General features: G+C 39.5%; 1 protein-coding gene across 8 annotated transcripts in view; it reads right to left on the reverse strand.

The window, feature by feature from the left end:
• Positions 1 to 21,397, reverse strand: part of TTC3 (tetratricopeptide repeat domain 3) — a 131,304-nt gene that overhangs the window by 16,415 nt on the left and 93,492 nt on the right. For all 8 annotated transcript variants that reach the window (XM_082722545.1, XM_082722543.1, XM_082722544.1 and 5 more), the window contains 7 exons: positions 17,970 to 19,032; positions 16,707 to 16,772; positions 16,411 to 16,560; positions 5,996 to 6,135; positions 2,847 to 2,915; positions 1,787 to 1,883; positions 394 to 494 (listed from right to left, as the gene is read on the reverse strand). In XM_082722545.1, coding sequence (XP_082578671.1) covers positions 394 to 494; positions 1,787 to 1,883; positions 2,847 to 2,915; positions 5,996 to 6,135; positions 16,411 to 16,560; positions 16,707 to 16,772; positions 17,970 to 19,032 — 1,686 coding nt within the window. The remainder of the gene's footprint in view (positions 1 to 393; positions 495 to 1,786; positions 1,884 to 2,846; positions 2,916 to 5,995; positions 6,136 to 16,410; positions 16,561 to 16,706; positions 16,773 to 17,969; positions 19,033 to 21,397) is intronic.

The raw sequence follows: 21,397 nt of genomic DNA on the forward strand, positions 1-21,397 counted from the left end.
TCAGTGGGTTAAAGCCTCTGCCTTTGGCTCAGGTCACCATCCTAGGTTCCTGGGATCAAGCCCCGCATCGGGCTCTCTGCTCAGCAGGAAGCCTGCTTCCCTTCCTCTCTCTCTGCCTGCCTCTTGGCCTACTTGTGATCTTTAAAAAAAAAATAAATAAATAAAATGGTCTTGAGGCGCCTAGGTGGCTCAATCAGTTAAGCATCCGATTTTGGCTCAGGTCTTAATCTCAGGGTGATGAGTTCAAGCCCCTTCTTCCTCCATGCCCAGCCCACATTAAAAAAAAAAAAAAAAAAGGTCCTGTCTAATATAAACATTTTTTTCTCAAATCAGCTCTAACCTGGATTTACTAAATGACATGCCAGAATGAACATCTGTGATACCACACAGTACCTGCCCAGAAGCTTCAGGCTCTTAAGATACCCTTCTGCCTGTGATTCCAGGATCTGTAATTTGTACACAACCATGTCCTTCCAGTTCTCAAGCACAGATACCTAATATTAGATTAGAGAGTGTTTAAGTATTTTAAGATAGTGAAACAAACTATTTTAGGTTGTTAAATCCTAAACATTCTGAACTACTTTCAAGTTTCTTCTTAAATGACAGATGATGACAGAATCACTAGAACCTGGATTATGTCATAATTTCACACAAGTGAATAGGAATTAAACAAAACTGGATTTAAATACAGAGTAGCATAATGACAGTAAAATTATTTTACCTTCAATGATACATTTCCTCAGATAGGGAACTTTCCACATGGCTTACTGCTTGAGCCATGTATGAGCACGGAGCCAGGCTACCTGCATGGACACACCTGATGTGCATTACCTATGGTCCTGTTCCTGGAGAGCAGAGGGCCAGGGGCTTGCAGAATAACCCCAAGGCTGCACCCTCTCAAATTCAAAGGCCTCCAAGAAGTTGCTCTCATTATGAACTTCAAAAGCCTTTAGGGCAGGTTTTTAAAACTTTAGACTCTTTAGCTTCCCGATAAGCCTACTGGCCATTTTCGTTAAGTCACTACAGAAATACAGAAGTGCTTTGTTTTAATGCAGGTGTCAGTCCCGGACCCACGACGTAGACGGGCTGGCCAAATGGTGGTAAATGGGACCTGAAGAAGTTTATGAATACAGATATGGGCATAGGACCCAAAAATATACGTACTTTGATTTTCTTCCCCCCTCTTATCCTTAGAAGCAACTGCACAGCCGATATTTAATCAAAAGTGCATCTGTAGACTACGTAAGCTAAGCTTTTTTTTTAAATTTCCCAGAATAATCACAGATATAAACACCAACCAAGAACATTACTTCTCAATTGGAAAAACAAAGACAGCCATATTTTGGGAACTAAATAAAATAAAGCCAGAGGTCATTATTTTGATTTTTGTCTTAGCAGTGTCTCAAACAGTACACTGACATTGGTATATGTTCTTCTGGGGGGGAAAGCATATTCTTTCCTTTTGAGAGTATATTAATAGTACTGGCAAGTATGTTTTATGGTTGGCTACTTCATGGTATATCACTTAATTACATATGATAAAGCCATTCTAAGTGTACAGCATGGAAAAGGACTGAACTACAATAATAGTTAAGCAGATTGCAAAATCTGGTGTACATCGTGAGTATAGCTATGTAACACAATGTAAGTTTAAGGGTAAAAAAACGTGACAGGATATCCCCTAGACTCCACACCTTTTGGCAATGCCGTTATGACTCATATATAATTGAAGAGAAAGTAAACATACATTGCTGTAACTGTCCATCACCAAGTGTCTTAGACTCACCTCTGCAGCCACAGCTCTTTGAAGACTCTCTTCATAATTCTCCTTCCCTTTCTTTATACATTCTTCTACTTTCATTTTCTCATTTGTAAATGTATTACTGCAAATATTAAGGAAAAAAATTCTTGAAAACAAAACCAAACCAAACCAGGGAGATAACCAAAGGCCTAGCTTTGAATCATGCCACAGACAGACTTACATAACATCCTCCAAAGTACCTTCTTGCCTAGTATCTGACTATTGAATACTCAGACTCATACGTCCTTTAGGCACTTCACAAATGATCAAAGGAACATATAAAATTGTTTGGTGGAAATGCTGAGAAACCGGTTCGTCCTTTTTATGAGGACAGGTGGAGTGCAATCTGACTCTATCAATAAGCTTTACAGAACATTCCCTCATCCTTTCTGTCAGAAATTCTGTTTTGACACACATTACAAGGAAATAACTCAAAGGAAAAAAGTGATCTGTACAAAGTTATTCATGGCAATATGTTTATAAGAGTTAAAAAGAGAGGCCAAGAATCATGACGTGAATGGAAATGTATACGTGAAATAATATTCAACAAGAAATGCGAACACAACTGCTTAACTACTGGATACACTGGCCACCAGTATGTAAACACATTATTTCCGTTAATAAAGATTAAAACGAAAACATTTTACAGGTTCATAATAAAAATCTTAAATAAACTTATTACTGTAGAGCAACAAACTACCATGGCAAAGTTGAGATTGTTATTTTAAGTAACACGAAAGAAAGGTTTTAAAAAACACAGTTTTAGTTTCAGAATTCAAAAGAAGAGTAGTCAACAATAATAAATTCAGGATTTTTAACTGACAATGTGAAATAAAGTAGTAGGAACATCATAAAATAAAAATACTCAAAGAATAAATGTATTTACATGTTACTTTAAAGAATAAAATAAAAACAAGAGCAGAAACCCATAATTATTTTTTTAAAATAAACAAGCTACAACAATAGACTTAGAAGCCTAATGTGCTGGTGCCTCTGGTATTAAAAGTATAGTAAGACAGTAAAAACAAATTTAAGCTTAATTTGCCTGATTTCAAGGGACTGATCCAGAAGTAATTCATGTTCCTTTTCCTTTCCATCATTTTCCTGGGTGCATCTATGAAAGAAAATCACCAAATTTCAATTAATTTTCAAATATTTTTATTTTTTAAAATTTTTTTTTATTTTTATGTATTTATTTGACAGAGAGAAATCACAAGTAGATGGAGAGGCAGGCAGAGTAAGAGCGGGAAGCGGGCTCCCTGCTGAGCAGAGAGCCCGATGCGGGACTCGATCCCACGACCCTGAGATCATGATCTGAGCCGAAGGCAGAGGCTTTAATCCACTAAGCCACCCAGGCGCCCCTCAAATATTTTTAAAGACACGATCCCACACAGTAAATTCTACCTATATCCATTCAAACATTTTTTGAATTCTCTGTAAATTTCTACGTTTTTATTTCTACTATCTTAGAAACAGGCAAAGAATTCGGGTGGGTTTCCTTTCATGCCTGGAGGGCAGAAACCTTTTCTTCACCCTGGGTCATATGTTTGAGTGTAGACCATCCTATCTCAGTTCACTGTAAGGAAAGCCCCATGGGTTCAACGTGACCCAGAAGAGTGCAGGTGTTGTTGATTATGATTGGCAGAACCAGCAGCTCTCACTCAAAATGAAAATAGCCTTCTAGTCTTTAAAACAGAACTTAAAGCCCAGTTAATACATCCATCCAGTCTGATACATACATACATACATACATCCAGTCTGATAACCCTACAAAACAAAGTGTATAAGTCTTCGATTTTAAAGCAAAACCCTGGAGACGCCTGGGTGGCTCAGTGGGTTAAGCCTCTGCCTCAGATCATGATCCCAGGGTCCTGGGATTGAGCACCGCATCGGGCTCTCTGCTCAGCAGGGAACCTGCTTACCCCTCTCTCTCTGCATGCCTCTCTGCCTATTTGTGATCTCTCTGTCAAATAAATAAAATCTTAAAAATAATAACAATAATAATAAAGCAAAACCCTGTACAAGATGGACTCTGCCTTTCTTTCATTCTCTCCCATCTCTCATTCTTTTCATCATCTCTACTTGCTAAAAATTCTAAGAACCTAAACATTTAAATGTCATTTTCACTTCTTTTGTAAAATACGTCCTCTAAGTACTCAATACTGGACAGCCATCATTTCTCATATCCTTTGTACTTCTCTAAGGGATCCAAAAGGTTCTAAGATTTTACTTTAAAATCTAAATAAAAAATTTATCTGGAAATAAAAATATCTGGAAAGTTTAAAAAAACAATACACATAGAGAAGTCTGTAACTTATCTTTAAACAGAAAAAAGTAAGAAAAAATTAATAAAGTGAAAAAAAATCAATAAAACCTTATTCTGCAACAGAAACAGTTAATTTTTATGATAGTACAGAAAATATTTTTTAAATAGCCTCATTTATTTTATCTAATTTGATAGTAAACTTGAATTGAGTATACAAAAATATATATTAAATATAAATAATCCTGAATTTTTGAATAGCTTAACTACCAGCATGCTCAAATATTAAGAGGCATAGCAGTCCCCTTATCCATGGAGTGACAGGTTCCAAGACCGCCACATGGATGCATGAAACCACAGACTGTACTGAATCTATGTTTCTTCCTATACCTACACACCTATGATAAAGTTCAAGTTGTAAATCAGGCACAGTAAGAGATTAATAACAATAAATAATAATAACTTAGAACAGTTATAACAATCTATTGTAATGCAAGTTATGTGAATGTGGTCTTCCTCAAAACATCTTACTGCACTGTACTCACCCTTCTTATGATGACGTGAGATGATGAAATGCCTATGCGGTGAGATGAGGTGAGGTGTGTGACACAGTGTTAGGCTACTACTGATCCCCTGACATGTCAGAAGGGGGAGCTTCTGTACTGGGGGTGCCTGAGGGTAACTGAAACCATGGGAAGTGACAACGGTGGGGGGAAGGGGGTAATACTGTAAAGAGCTTTACAGACAGTATCATTTCCATAAATGTGTTCTGACGGAACTACTCTACTCTGAGCATACGCAAAATGACATGCCACAGGCAGTGTTTTATTATCATCATTCTCTTAAGGACTACCTAAAAATGGCCCAAATGTAATGCCAGCAAGACTCGTATTAAAAGTCGTCTGATCATATGGCATGGCTAATGGAAAAAGTACAAATGTCCTGAACGGTGAGTGTGGCAGCATGGCCACAAGTGAACCATGCCTCCCATTCTTCATGCCCCTAAATGCAAAGCAGACCTGCCAACTTGCTTTAAACAACAGAATGTGGTGGAAGCGATGCTCTGACAGTCCAGACCCTCAGAAGGCACGGCAGCTTCCACTCCTATATCCTTGAAGCCTTCTGGTACCACATAAGAAGTCTGTCTACCATGCTGGAGACCACATGCCACATGGAGAGACCAACAGATAAAAGTCACATGGAAAGGGAACAACCCTGAAACTAAATGGAGACAAGAGGCCAGGACATCCCAGCTGAGTCTAGCCCCCAGCCACATGGGGAACCACCTGCAAGACCAGCATAACAGCCCAGTGGAACTCAGCCCAAGTTCCAAGATGAGGATCAAATAAAATGGCTGCTAATTTAAGCCACCAGGTTTGGGTGTTTTGTTACAAGGTGGTAGGTAACAATTAAGGTCAGGAATCATATGACCTATCACTTTTTAGGGAGGAGAGGGATTAGGAATGGATCACAGAGAATCTCAAAACAAACGTGGCCCATCTGACAACTGCTTACCTGTATGCATTTCCAAATCCTTCATACCATAAGACCAAATTTTAATAATCTAAAGATTCAAGATGAAAGTAATATAAATAATCATCTCAGAATCCTAGTGCAGGAAAGAGCCTTAGATCTAGACCAAGCCCCTCACTTTACAGATAAGGAAAACATGGGTCAAAGGTAATGTTCACAGGAAGGGGGTGGTGTTCCAACTAGAAGGAAGTCAGTTCTTTGCTGATTCATAGTCCCATTTTATCTGACAATAGGGTAAGTTTAGGAAAAGTTTTAGGTAAAACAGTTTCCCACTGAATGTTCTAAAAAATGTGATGAAAACAATATTTAAGTTTGTACTTTACCTGACATAGCCCGAAAAATGTTAACAACCCCCTCCCCCAAGCAATAAAAATCATTGCCTTTCAGTCGTTACTTACGTCTCACTGGCATTTAAAACCTTTCTCATTTTCTTCGTTAGTGCTTTCAGACTTTCTTGGATTTCTTTTTTCTCCTGTTGCCATTTTTTAATTTCCTTTTCCAGATCTTCAAGGAACCAATCTAATTCTGTCTTTGAGATCTAAAAACATGTTTAGAAAGTACTTAAATAGGAAGATTTACTTTAAAAAAACAAAACAAAACAAAAACAAACACCCAAGGACCAGAACTGTGGTGGTGCTCGCTTCATCAAGGACTCCAGTTTAGCAGCACACACAAAGCCCTGGGCCTCACCGGCCCTCACTTTCTCTCCCCAGTCAGGCTGGGGGAGGCTGTCAAATATATAGGCACAGAGACATGACAGACTATCTGGTACTGAAGAAGGGCTTCTCAAAATCAGTGATTTCTGATTTCTGTCTTTAAAAATGAGATGCCAAGACACCTGAGTGGCTCAGTCAGTTAAGCATCTGACTCTTGGTTTCAGCTCAGGTCTGATCTCAGGGTCATGAGATCAAGCCCCGCTAAGTAGGGAGTCCGCTTGAGTTTTTCTCTCCCTCTCCTCTTCCTTCCGGCTCTCTCTCTCTCAAATAAATAAATAAATCTTAAAAAAAAAAAAAAAAAAAAGATGAGATGCCATGTGGAGAGTGGATTCCAAGCGGCGGGAATGGCCAGGCAGAAGGATAAAAGAGTACAGCATGTCTAAAAAAAAGCAAGAGGCCCTATGTGGCTGGGACACAAGGTGGACATATGGAAGGCAGGGCAGGGAGAATAGTACCCAAGATGCTTTGGGTTCAAATTATTCAAGGTCTTATAAGCCATGTAAGGAGGGTGGACTTTTTCCTGCAGACCACAGGGAGCGGGTGAAGTCTCAAGCAGGGCAGTGAGATGATGAGATTCTGGTTTTGGAAAAACAGCTCTGTAAGACAGAGATGGATTAGGATTGGGTAAGAAGTCCCACGAAAGCGTTAGACCAAGCAGTAGCCTTCACGTCTTCTTGACAGTGACCCAAAATAACAAATACATTTTAATTATGATCCATAACATGTGTATGTAACATATGTATGTATGTACATACACACAACTGAAAGAGAACTGCCTTTACTGAGATGCTTTCTGATATTTCTATTCAATTACTAAAAACAATGCCAGTCATCATTATTAAACTGATTTCACAGCTCAGTATGAATTATAACCCTTAATGTTAAGAACTCTAGGTAGAAGAAGGTAAAATCTTTTTTTAAAAAAATATTTTTATTTATTTATTTATTTACTTACTTACTTACTTACTTGAAAGAGACAGAGAGACAGCACATGTGTGGGGGGGAGCACAGGGAGAGGGAGAAAAAGAATCTTAACCAGACTCAGTGCTGATTATGCAGCCCAGACATGGGCTCAATCCCATAACCCCAACACCATAACCTGAGTCAAAATCATGAGTCTGGCACTTAACTGACTGAGCCACCCAGGTGCCCCGAAGGTAAAATCTTTTAAAATCTCACTGTAACACCCCAAGTGAGAGATAATAAGGATGATGGTGGTAACAGTAGGGATGATAAAAAGAAACAAGGGAAACTGTAAAGGAAGAGGACGTATGAGAAACCATGAGTCTAAGTAGAATGAAGACATAAAGTAGAGGTTGACAGAATTAAAGATAGGTTTCTACTTTCAAAGAGTAGCTAAAAATCCCCTTAACAAAAAAGGAGAGCACAGAAGATGTACTAATCTAGAACATGAAAAAAGGATGTTAACCTAGATTCGGATGTTAAATAAATCTACGAATAAACAATAAAATATGTGAGAACTCTGTAATTCAGACCCTGCAGTCCTTTTGATGGGACACGGCAGAAATTTACAAGTGTTTGACAGAGACTAAAAGTCAAAGGAATAAAAATACTCAGTGAATTCAAACAGCTTTCCACATAACGAGTTATAAAGGAACAACATGCTTCTAAGTCATATTTCTCTGTACAACAGGCACTTGGATTCTAGCACAGATTAGCACAGTGTGCTATGCTCCTCAAAGCAGCCTTTCCCAATATGGGCAACTCCCACCCTATTCCAAAAGTCTGCTGAACACTCGATTGGCTGTCACTTAGAATGCACTTCCCCATGAAAAGCCATGTTAGAAATGTCAGTTAAACGTCCACCAATTCCTTCCAGGAAGCTCCTGGCTATAATGGTAAACCGGATACATGGAGGGCTATAGAGTTAATGGGGCAAGTCCCCAGACCACGAAGAGTCTGTGTAAGACCGTCTTAACCCTGGAGAGAGAGAGGTGGGGCAAGGAAGGCAAAGAGGAAAGTGCAGAATCTCCTCTGAAATCTGCTTGAAAAGATTCATGTCTGTCTGCAGTAGCTTCTCTCTTTTGACATTCATTCTGTCCTCCAAGGGCCCCTCTCCCACACCAAGTTTCACCTGAGCCCTCATTTAAGCACCCGAGCCAGTGCATGCCCACCTTCCAAGCGCGTACTTAAATGTCTTTCCTCACTAGAAGTGTTCACACTTCACTCTTCAGCTCAGTGACTCTCTAATCTAACGTAGTCTGCATACATTTGGCAAGTCCAATAGTTTCTGTTCACTTTTTAGAATAAATGTGGTGTTTCTGGCCGGTCACAGGGGCATTTGGGTTGAGATAACCACCAGAATTTCCAGCAGTGTGACAAACACAAGTGAAAATCTGTATTTTGAAGCAGAAGTAGTTACCCTTCCCCAGATGGTTAGGTAAAACACCGTGTTGAGACCCAGCCTTCCTTGTTAGCTTTCTTATGCAGGTGCTGCTTTCTGAAACTTCTTCTGAACCTATACATTCTCTCAAAGTTTTACATCATTTTTCAAAATGTCCATTCGATATTGGCAGGGGTATAGGTGGGTCACATGCTTGTAAATACACGTCATTTACAAGTAAAACATTCTCTATATTAACATTTCTAATAATATGGGAATCGGAATAGAGCAATGTTTGTAAGAAACAAGTTTAAATTTCAGTATTTTCTAGTTTGAATTCTACTAATATCAACAACTGCTGAGAATGTGACCAGGTTACTGAGGATATAGGTTTGGCTACAGAAATTGGGGGCTTCCTCCCTCAAAGAGGATGGTGTACCTGAGGCCAACCTACACGGACTCTGTGGGAAGTGATGGTCTTCCAGCCAAAGACAACCCCGACTTAGATAAAGGACATTTCTCCCTCTTAAGCCTTAGACGCCAAAGTCTGTGATGTTCCTGGGTGACAGATTTGCTAACAGTTCAGGTCCTTCAAGACTTCCAAGTCCTACCGCAGGGGTAGGGTTGATTTCATTAGCTTTGAGATGCACAGGCCAACTGTTTTTAGGCAGCAGAGGTTCGATGACATTTCAGTGACATTCCTTCTGGCATGGGGACAGTTTTACTCACATTTTCCTTGCTGCTACACTGTGAATCATTGAATCATTACTGTCACTGGGGTGACTACCATGTCTATTCTACTTACAAAATCCTGTCTTGCACCTGGTTCAATTCTACTACCATGACCAATGTCCATACGCAAACCCTGCTGCTGGTAACCCAGCTGACCTTGCTTCTCACCTATGCTGAGCTTCCAACGAGCCAACGAGTTCACCTCAGATTTAGCCCCTTGGCCAGGAGATAATGTATAACCAAAAGGTTACAGTAGGGCACAAGAACCTACTAGGCAGCAAGTACCAAAAGGAGTTCAGTATTAAAAGGCACAAAATACACACACACACACACACACACACACACACACACACACACAGCTCAGCCACAGAAGATGCTGTATGAGTTCATCTGCTGTCTGAACTAACCGCCCTTTAACAACACAGCTGCCTCACAATGCTGTCAGAGACTGTCTCTGACTACATGAAAGACAAGGATCTGAATCCTTTTCTTTGAAACAATGAAAGAAAAGAAAAAACAGACTATACACAACTGCATCTTCTATATGCACAGCTTATTGACATAAACAATTTCCGATGGCTTTTTTCCTCAATGGGAAAATATCTGGTTTCCATACCTCTTTTTCTTTTTTCTTTTCATACCTCTTTTTCTTAAACCTCAACTTTGTTCCAAAATAAACAACTGAGGTACCCTTGACTGTGTATGTGTGTGTGATATGTGTATATACACATATCACACACATACATGATAAAGTTTAAATAAATAAATGTGTGTGTGTGTGTGTGTGTGTGTGTGTATATATATATATATATATAGATAGATTAAATAAATATAGTTATAAAGACAAAATAGGGGCACCTGTGTGGCCCAGTTTGTTAAGCATCTGCCTTTGGTTCAGGTCATGATCCCAGGGTCCTGGAATCAAGTCCTGAGTCAGGCTCCCTGTTCAGCAGGGAGTCTGCTTCTCCTTCTACCGATCCCTGCTGCTGGTGATCTCGCTCAAATAAATAAAATCTTTTTAAAAAAATAAAAGACAGAATAGAAAGATTGTTAAGTTGGTAAAGAAAACAGAATAAAAAGATAAAATGGTAATATAAACCTAGGAGTGAGAACAATATAAAAATGAAAAAATGAATGGCATGGGGAACCTGGGTTGTTCAGTTGATTGGACAGCTGACTCTTGGTTTCAGTTCAGGTCATTATCTTGGGTTGTGGGATTAGCCCTGTGTCAGGCTCCACACAAAGTGCGGAGTCTGCTGAAGATTCTCTTTCCCTCCCCCCTGCCCCTTCCGCCACTTGTTTGTGTGCACTCTCCCTATCTTTAAAATAAATAAATAAATAAATAAATAAATAAATAAAGATCTTAAAAAACAAAAATGAGTGGCATAAGGCCCTAACCATTCTTTAAAAATAGCTTAAAACCTTTCTGGCAGATAAAGTCAGAGGAAATACAGTGAGCTCCAGTCACAAAGTAAAAACAAATCTGCTGCACAGAGAAGCCCAGGTAGTGAAAGCAGAGCGAAATGACTTCTCAGGGTCTCATAAAGAGGATGCTTCATAAAAGTCCCAGAAGTCCAGCACAAAGCTCGGCTTATCTTTTGTTAATTCTTTTTTTTTTTTTTTTGAAAGATTTTATTTTATTTGACAGAGAGATCACAAGTAGGCAGAGAGGCAGGCAGAGAGAGAGAGGAGGAAGCAGGCTCCCTGCTGAGCAGAGAGCCCGATGTGGGACTCGATCCCAGGACCCTGAGATCATGACCCGAGCCGAGGGCAGCGGCTTAATCCACTGAGCCACCCAGGCGCCCCATCTTTTGTTAATTCTTAATTTAAATTCAATTTAGTTAACATATACTGTACTATCAGTTTCAGAGATCAAATTTAGTGATTCATCAGTTGCATACAGTTGCATACGTGCTCATTCTATCACATGCCCTCCTATTAAGGCATTAACTCATCACCCAGTTACCCCATCCCCCCAACCACCACCCTTCCAGCAACCCTCAGTTTGTCCTCTATACTTAAGAATCTCTTATGGTGGGCGCCTGGGTGGCTCAGTGGGTTAAGCCACTGCCTTCAGCTCAGGTCATGATCTCAGGGTCCTGGGATCGAGTCCTGCATCGGGCTCTCTGCTCAGCAGGGAGCCTGCTTCCTCCTCTCTCTCTCTGCCTGCCTCTCTGCCTACTTGTGATCTCTCTCTGCCAAATAAATAAATAAAATCTTAAAAAAAAAATCTCTTATGGTCTGTCCACCTCTCTGATTTCGTTGTTTTATTTCCTTCCCTTCTCCTATATTCATCTGTTCAGTTTTTTAAGTTCCACATATGAATGAGGTCACATGGTATGTCTTTCTCTAACTTACTTCACTAAGCATAATACCCTCTAGGCTCCATCCATGTCGTTGCAAATGGCAAGATTTCATTCTTTTTTTTTTTTTAAAGATTTTATTTATTTATTTGACAGACACAGATCACAAGCAGGCAGAGAGGCAGGCAGAGAGAGAGAGAGAGAGGGAAGCAGGCTCCCTGCTGAGCAGAGAGCCGGATTCGGGACTCAATCCCAGGACCCTGAGATCATGACCTGAGCCGAAGGCAGCGGCTTAACCCACTGAGCCACCCAGGTGCCCCAGATTTCATTCTTTTTAATGGCTGATGAATATTCCATTATAAATATATAAACACACACACACACATATATATATGCACATGCATATATATACCCCCCCATCTTCTTTAGCCATTCCTCTGTTGATGGACATCTGGTCTCTTTCCATAGTTAGGTTATTGTGGACGTTGCTGCTATAAACACTGGAGTGCATGTGCACCTTCGAATCACTACATTTGTATCCTTTGGATAAATACCTAGCGGTGTAATTGCTGGGTCATAGGGTAGCTCTATTTTTTTAACTTTTTGAAGAACCTCCATGCTGTTTTCCAGAGTGGCTGTACCAGCTTACATTCCCACCAACAGTGTAGAAGGGTTCCCCTTTCTCTGAATCCTTGCCAGCATCTGTTGTTTCCTGAGTTGTTAATTTTAGCCATTCTGACTACTGTGAGGTGGTATCTCATTGTGGTTTTTATTTGTATTTCCCTGATGCCGAGTGATATTGAGCATTTTTCATGTGTCTGTTGGCCATTTGTATGTCTTCTTTAGAGGGGGGCATCTAATAAATTTTGTCAAATGAAATACTGGATAATATCCTCAACAACATACTAGCAAAAAATCAAACAATTTTCACAGAATGTGCAGGCCTGATGTTCTCTGATGTAAGAGGACACAAAATATGGTGACCCCACATATGTGAGCAAGCACAGCCAAGAACAACAGAGCCCCAGCTGACCAGCCAAGCCAAACTGGGATAACCTAACCCACAGACTCACACCCTTGATGTTTACTGTCTATGTCACTGAGGTTTTGTAGGTGGTTGCTACTCACATTATTATATGGCAATGATTCACTGCTGCACCTATCCTGCTCACGAAGTGCTGAGAAAGGTTTTTCAACTGCTTGTGGAATTGACATTCTCTCTTTTTTCTTTTTTTAATTTCTTTTCAGCGTAACAGTATTCATTGTTTTTGCACCACACCCAGTGCTCCATGCAGTCTGTGCCCTCTCCAATACCCACCACCTGGTTCCCCCAGCCTCCCACCCCCCGCCCCTTCAAAACCTTCAGATTGTTTTTCAGAGTCCATAGTCTCTCATGGTTCACATCCCCTTCCAATTTCCCTCAATTTTCTTCTCCTCTCCATCTCCCCTTGTCTTAAGGAAAGACAAAAGCAAGGGACCTAGAGCCTGACACTAACTATTCTGCCACTCAGTACTGTCATGACTTCGAACAAGCTGCATTAACTGATCCTGCCTCCATTTCCTTAACAGTAAAGTGGAGACAATACTAGTGTACTATACTATAGCACTAGTATACTCTGACTGTTTGAGATGAAATCAAATAATTCATGTAAGAAATTTACAATTGAGTATGACACATAATGAGCTCCATAAACATTAGACTAAAAAAAAAGCTGAACCTGGCAAAGATTGTGACTGAATAGAAGAACCCCACCACTACACAGATGTGGGCTGAAAAATTTTTGGCAAGCAGGACCCAAGATTCTGTTTTAATATAAATATAGGACAAAGTTCCAAAATTCTTCTCCATAAATTATTCTAGCCAAAATTATTTTGATTGTTTCTAGAGCTGAAGTGAACTTAAATACTTAGCTATAAGAAAATCTCATTAAAGCACCTTAAGAATGCACGTCCTAGGGGAGATGAGGAATGACTGCTAAATGGGTACAGGGTTTCTTTTTGGTGCTATGAAATGGTTCTGGAACAAGACAGTGGTAATGGTCATACAACGTTGTGAGTCTACTGAAAACCACCGAGTTACAGACTTCATAATGGTTAGAATGGTGAATTTTATCTTAATAAACTAAAAGAACATATGCTCTCGAGCCAATACTGCAATCAGTTACAACCTGTCAGTTTTAAGTTAAAGGTACATTAAAAACAACAGGAAACTCTGCCTTTAGACATGTATTCTCCTCTGACAGAATAGATAACCGGCCTAAATATCTATGAAGGCCTTTCCTAGCTCATAATAATGAAACCCCGTTAGCTATTTAAAATAGTTAGCTCAGATTTTATTGGTGCTTTTTATGTGCTAAGCACTGTTCAACTGCTATGTAAACAGTTTTTTTCAGTAGGGGCCAGAGTGGATGTCAAGTGGGACGATTCTTCCTTCTATTCTACTGGTATCTCTGGACAACCCCACCCTTTTCCAACCACCCCTGTGAGACTCACAAACCTATGACGTAGAGGCTGTATTACTAATGAGGAAACTGAGGGTCAAAGAGATTGAGTAAAATAAGATCACAAAGGTATTAGATGGTAATGCTGGAGTTCAACCTAGGCAGCCTGACTGAGGCCTGGGCTTGCCTATCTCCTCTCTACAATGTGAAGAAATGTTGCATCCAATACATTCAGTATGTAGTATGTAGCAAGCAATTTTCAAGTAAAAGTATTATCTGATAACCTCAGTGACTAGAGAATCAAAAGGCCAGGGAAAGATCAATAAAAGCCCCAAAATTTCTTTTTATGTTTATAAAAGATTCCTCCACAAGCTAATTATGAACATAATCGTGATTAATAAAGAAATGGCCACAGCTCCATCTCATCTGCTCCTATGTGGACACCACCTAAAAACTCAGATGAGCAACTTATCCTGATATCATAATTTATATGGGAAGTCTAACAATTTAACAGGCCTGAAAGTTGGGGACCAAATAATGGCTCTTTTTAAAAACAGACTGACTACATGCTTAAGAACCACCACCTGAAAGCAGACCCAGAGCCTCAGTGAAGGTAAAGAAAACGAATCAGAAGTCCAGTCCCAGTCAGAGCTGGGACTCCTTAGCAGCCCTCCTCCCTGGGCACCTGATTAACTGTGAATTTCTTGGTCATGTGTAGAAAGTGTACGAAGATGCCTTGATAAACCGTACAAATACAGGACCCAGTCAGACCAGCAGTTTATAAAGCTAGACAAATCTCTGCCAGAGGGAAGGAAACCTCACTCATCAGACGCCCACCTTCACTGGCAGTCTGAAAATCTGCTCTCCTCACTTCATCGGGTGGCCACAGGCATTCTTATACAAACTTAGTAAAACTGAATTTTACTGAGGCAATAGAAAGTTTATAAAAATATTGTATCTTGTTAAGCCCCCCAGGTAGCTTATTAGTGTTCTACAGTCACTGTGCAGGGTTTTATTTTTGCTTATTTTCTCTTCTCCCAATTAGGAAGATCTCATTCAACCAGGCAACTGATCAAAAGTCTGGTTCCTTCTAATTCCTCCCATCCTTCAAATCTCCCCAGTCCCATCCCAAGTGAAAACAAGTTATACAGGAATGTTATAACTATTACAACAGGAATGTTATAACAGTTACCTTTACAAACTGACCCTTTTCTGTACTTAAATCTCAATAAATGAATTTTCTTATTAAGGTGCTACCAAGCAAACTTTCTTCTATTTAATATTGTACCCCAGCTACTGACCAGACTTCTGGAACAAATTCTTCCTTTTTTGTTTTTAACTTAAGTGTAGTTGACACACATGTTGTATTCGCTTCAGGTGTACAAGATAGTAGATCAGCAATTCTATGTTAGACACTGCTTACCACAGTAAGTGTAAATCCTTCCTTTCTTATATTAACTAACATCCCTTTGTTACATCTACACAAAAGACCTCAGTTTTAAAAAAGAACACACTATGATTCCCTTATATCTTTAATTCCGTTTCCCTACGAGTTTAATCTGGCCTTGCCACTAATTAGTATTACTCCAATAGCCAGTTACATATAACTATAATCCATCTTAGCTAATGGAACTCAAAACCAGCAGACTCAAACAATATGGTCTAAATGGTTTCACAGATCTAATATGCCTAAGCTCCATGTGTTAGTCTCACACTTCCTTAATTATAAGGTGAAGACAGTAGTAGGAATAGTAGTAACAATGGCAGGCAATACTTACAGAGCCCCCTATTATGCACCAGGCAGTTTTAAGAACTTTACAAGTATTAATCTAACCCCAAGAAATGGGAGCTATTATCACCCAAATTTTTCAAATAAGAAACGAAAGCACAAAGAAGTTAGATAACTTGCCCCGGATGAGACTAGTATGGAACCTGGCTTCATCCGAACCTAGTCAGTCTGACCCCAAGACTTCCACTATGAACCACTAATGCTATATCACCTCTCAGTATAAGCCAGGATAAACTCAAAACTTAAGTCACCACAAAACTGGTTTAGTTAATGAAACAAACTGAACTATAAATAAATGAAAACCCAGATTCACATCCCTTTTCTTAAATAGCAACACGTAGAGCTTCTGAAACACTGCAAAAACACTACCACTTGAATATGTCATAGAGAAATTTAAATAGGCATCATTAACAAAAAATCCTCTGTTCAGCCAACAATGCTCTTGATCATGCCACATGCTACTATGGAGAAGTTTCAGACAGGATTACCTTGTTTTCTTCTATGTTCCTTTTCAACTTTTCTTCCAGATCCCTGGTCTCTTCTGAGCCCTTGAGTTTTCTCTGCTCATAATTTTCGCATGCCTCCTTAAGCTGCTCCTGTAAAACCTGGTACTCCTTCTCAATCTGTAAAATATCTCCCTAAAGGTAAATTACAAAATTATCTATTAAAAACAGTTTAAAATACCTATTTCTGATCTTGTTCTGAACAGTCTCTTAAACAGAGGAGAATGAAAGGCGGATGAAAATTTACAAGAGAAATGTTATGATAATTCATTTTTACTCACATGTTGTGCCTCAAAAGGATCATATGGTTCAGTATTGACTTCTTGATGTGTGACATTCCAGGACACCTTTGGGGCAAAACAAACACTTAAATTTACCTCAATTGCTCTAGTAAAATAAATCTACCATGTAATGACATTTTAAGACATGCCCCCAATTTTTTCAAGGGTTTTTTTTTTTGACAATTTTAATAATGTTTTACACTTCCTACAAATACTTGTAATAGGAAAGAGCTACATGTAGAATTGGTAAAAACAAAAAAGAATTTGGTTCATTACTCTAAAGTTCTTTAAGATTTTATTTATTTGAAAGAGAGAGCCTTTGAGAGTAGGAGAGAGTGAGTAGAAACAAGAAAGTTGAGCAGGGGGAGGGGCACAGAGAGAAGTTGGCTCCCTGCTGAGCAGGGAGCCCAATGTGGGGCTCCATTCCAGGACCCTGGGATCATGACCTGAACCAAAGGCAGCTGCTTAACCGACGGAGCCACCTAGGTGCCCCTTAACATGTTCTTTCAAAGCTTTCTTAGAAAACAAAAATGTAATGAGGAGGGGGATAATCCAACAAACAGTTAATGAATTCATACCCCATAGAGTGAACTACAGGAGAATGTCAATTTAGTCTATGCTTGTCAGGAACTTTTATTTTCATCTCTCATTTCTCTCCACCTGTGTTTTGTTTTGTTTTGTTTTGTTTTGTTTTGTTTTAATTCCCTCATTCTCCTCTCCTGTTTTGGTAGGAGAAACTGGTCACACATATAGCCCAGACTCTGCTTTTTTGGGCTGCCTGTGCAAAAAGCACATTTCCCTTAATTCTCCATGCAGTAAGTCTTGTGGGGCAAGCACCCCAAGAAAGGAGGCTTCCTGGGTCCAGCACTACTATGCCTGGATGGGCAAGCAGATGCTTCAATGTTGGGCTTCAATGTTAGGACTTGCAAGTGCTATAGAAACAAACAACATCATCCTTATGGTGCCATAATTAATTTTTATAGTGATGTTTTGGCTCCATCTGCTGATTCCTCTTATTTCTCAGATGGTATAAAACTTGGTTAGGAAAAAAGTGTATTATTTACTAGACCCCAAAATTATTTCTGCATTACCCATCATGCCCTACAAAAGGGTTCATATTTTAAAACATTTCCAGGCAAAAAATTTCATGACCATTATAAAATCAATTGTTAAACAGGATTTTAGTAAATATAATGGCAATGAAAGATAAGAAGGAAAATTTAACTTCAGTATTAAGATAACTTTTTTCTATTTAAGTCTTACCTGTATGGCAACCACTTGTGTACGTGTAGTATTTACTTCATTGGTAGTGTCTGGATTTACTTCCCGCTTGTTGGCAGCATTTCCACAGTGACCATCATATCTGTTAGACTCACTAAAGGCTGCATCAGCACCATCTGTGCTATGCTGTGTCTTTACTGATACTTCCAAAGAGTCCTGAGGGATCTGTGTTTTAGGGGCGATCTGGTTACCAGGGGCATTCTCAGCATTCAGATGATGACCCTCAAAATATACAGCAGCACTTTCATCTGGTCTGTCATTGGCTATAAAAGATGGCACCACTGGCACTGATCTTTGCAGCTGATACTCAGAAGAAACGTTGGCCAGGGGTGTGTAAATGTTAGTGTACTGGGACAAACTCGGTAACACATTTATGTACGTCGGTGGTGTCTGGGTAATGCCAAATCCCCGAAAGGGGAGATACGTACAGTATCCTGTGACCAAATGGGGTTGAGTCCAGTAGGTTGGTTTCACATCCTCAGAAGCTGGTTTGGGAGAATGAGAGGATACTCGCTTGTGACCTGCATCCTCGGACACTGGTTTGGGAGAATCAGAAGAGACCTCTTTGGGCTTCTCATCCTCAGAAACTGATCTAGAAGAATTATCAGACACTGGTTTCGGCTTCACAGCCTCACAGGTTGGTTTGGGAGAATTCGCAGCTATAGGTTTGGGCTTCACATCCTCAGAAGCTGCTGCTGAAGATAAATCAAACACTGGTTTAGATTTTATATCTGGTTTAAATTCCCTAGCAGATGGATTCAGTGGTAGTTTGACTCGTAAATACTCTCCTGTTTTTGAAATTTCTTCCACTTTTGTCTTAATGTTTTTCTTCTTTCTCTTTTTCTTGAGCCGCAATGCAACTTTCTTCAGTGCAATACAGTTGTCAATCACAACAAAACGAGGACATCCCAAGAGAAAAGACTTCAAACCTCCGGCTTTTTCTAGTATCTGTCGAGTTTCTTCTGGGAAGAATTCATATTCTTCAGAGAACATTTTATTACTCATGTCCAACGGACCATGCTCCTCCAACAACTGAGAGAAATAACTTGGAAAAAATTATGTTTACATGTTATAAGGAAGTACTTACACATGTTCATTTGAAAAAAATATTTTTCCCAAAATTCTCCCAGAGCAAAATACTATTTCAGTTCTGACTGATCTCAACAGCTCCCCAACATATTACACTCATACTAAATCTGACAAAAGCTAACTGCAATCAATGATACTCTAAAAGCAAAATATTGTTTACCCTTTGGAAAATAATCCTTAAAAATTTTTTTGAAAACCAAAAAGATTAAAAAGTTACTTTATAAATTTCAATTATATAATTACACAATCTATTTTAAAAGTAATGAAAAGAAAATTTATTATATAAGAATGTCAAATGAGAAGACATAAAATTTCACTAAGATCCTATGGAATTTGCATATAGTAATCTTAACATTTTTCTGTTTAAGAACAGACAATGATTTAGAGGTACTGAAATTAATTCTGTCTGATCAATAAACCAATAAGATCAGACACACATTAATGGGGCAATCCCTTAATCTAGTTCCAGTTCTGGATTGGGACTCCCTTCAGTTCTGGGGCTACTTTTTTCCCCATTCTGGGGTCAGCCTCAAAGAGCCTTATTCTTCCATTTGGATTTGGTCTTCAGTCTGTAACAGTAGCATTAACTAGCAAGAAAGACACGTAACACACATCACCAAAAAGATTTGCTTTTTCAAGAGCAAAAATCTCCAAAGGGACTTTCTTAGGAAATTAACGCTAACCAGAACGACAATTTATTTTGGGAAAAGGTAAAAACATCACTTCTTTGAAGCAAAAGAAACCACTTTATGTACAGATACTGGTCGAGATAAAGGACTATACTGCAAATGATTAACATCTACCAAAGTAACTGATACTATGAAGATTGAAGACCAAACGCCATGACTTTTGATCAGCAATGCTACTTTAAATACCTAGTGTTTTTTGATGAGTACTTTCCCCTTAGGATTATCTCTACAACTGAAACTACCCAATACTGTTTTGCAAGGTAACAGATTAGATTTGTTTTCACTTTAAGATTCCCATCAAACTTCATTTTTTTAAATGATTTTATTTATTTTAAAAAGTGAGAGTGCTCATATGTGCAAGAGCGCAGATGAGGGAGGGGAACAAGATGGCGGGGAAGTAGGAGGAGGCGCCAATTGCACTCCTGGGTATTTACCCCAAAGATAGAGACGTAGTGAAAAGAAGGGCCATCTGTACCCCAAAGTTTATAGCAGCAATGGCCACGGTCGCCAAACTGTGGAAAGAAACAAGATGCCCTTCAACGGATGAATGGATAAGGAAGATGTGGCTCATATACACTATGGAGTATTATGCCTCTATAAGAAAGGATGATGATAACTGCCCTATGACCCAGCAATTGCACTATTGGGTATTTACCCTAAAGATACAAACGTAGTGATCCAAAGGGGCATGTGCAGCTGAATGTTTATAGCAGCAATGTCCACAATAGCCAAACTATGGAAAGAACCTAGATGTCCATCAACAGATGAATGGATCAAGAAGATGTGGTATATATACACAATGGAATACTATGCAGCCATCAAAAGAAATGAAATCTTGCCATTTGCCACAACATGGATGGAACTAGAGCGTATCATGCTTAGCGAAATAAGTCAAGCAGAGAAAGACAACTATCATATGATCTCCCTGATATGAGGAAGTGGTGATGCAACATGGGGGCTTAAGTGGGTACGAGAAGAATCAATGAAACAAGATGGGATTGGGAGGGAGGCAAACCATAAGTGACTCTTAATCTCACAAAACAAACTGAGGGTTGCTGGGGGGAGGGGGTTTGGGAGAAGGGGGTGGGATTATGGACATTGGGGAGGGTATGTGCTTTGGTGAGTGCTGTGAAGTGTATAAACCTGGTGATTCACAGACCTGTACCCCTGGGGATAAAAATATATGTTTATAAAAAATAAAAAATTAATTAAAAAAAAAAAAAAGAAAGGATGAATACCCAACTTTTGTAGCAACATGGACGGGACTGGAAGAGATTATGCTGAGTGAAGTAAATCAAACAGATTATGCTGAGTGAGTTAGAGAGGAGAAGGGAGTTGGGGGAAATTGGAAGGGGAGGTGAACCATGAGAGACTATGGACTCTGAAAAACAATCTGAGGGGTTTGAAGTGGCAAGGGGTTGGGAGGTTGGGGTACCAGGTGGTGGGTATTAGAGAGGGCACGGATTGCATGGTGCACTGGGTGTGGTGCAAAAATAATGAATACTGTTATGCTGAAAAAAAAAAAAAAAAAAAAGAGCACAGATGAGGGGAGGGGCAGGGGAGAGGGTGAGAAATCTTCAAGCAGACTCCCCGCCGACAAGAGGCTCAATCCCAGGACTCTGAGATCATAGC

Source organism: Mustela nivalis (genome assembly GCF_964662115.1).
Source record: "Mustela nivalis genome assembly, chromosome: 1".
In the NCBI taxonomy this organism is placed as follows: domain Eukaryota; kingdom Metazoa; phylum Chordata; class Mammalia; order Carnivora; family Mustelidae; genus Mustela; species Mustela nivalis.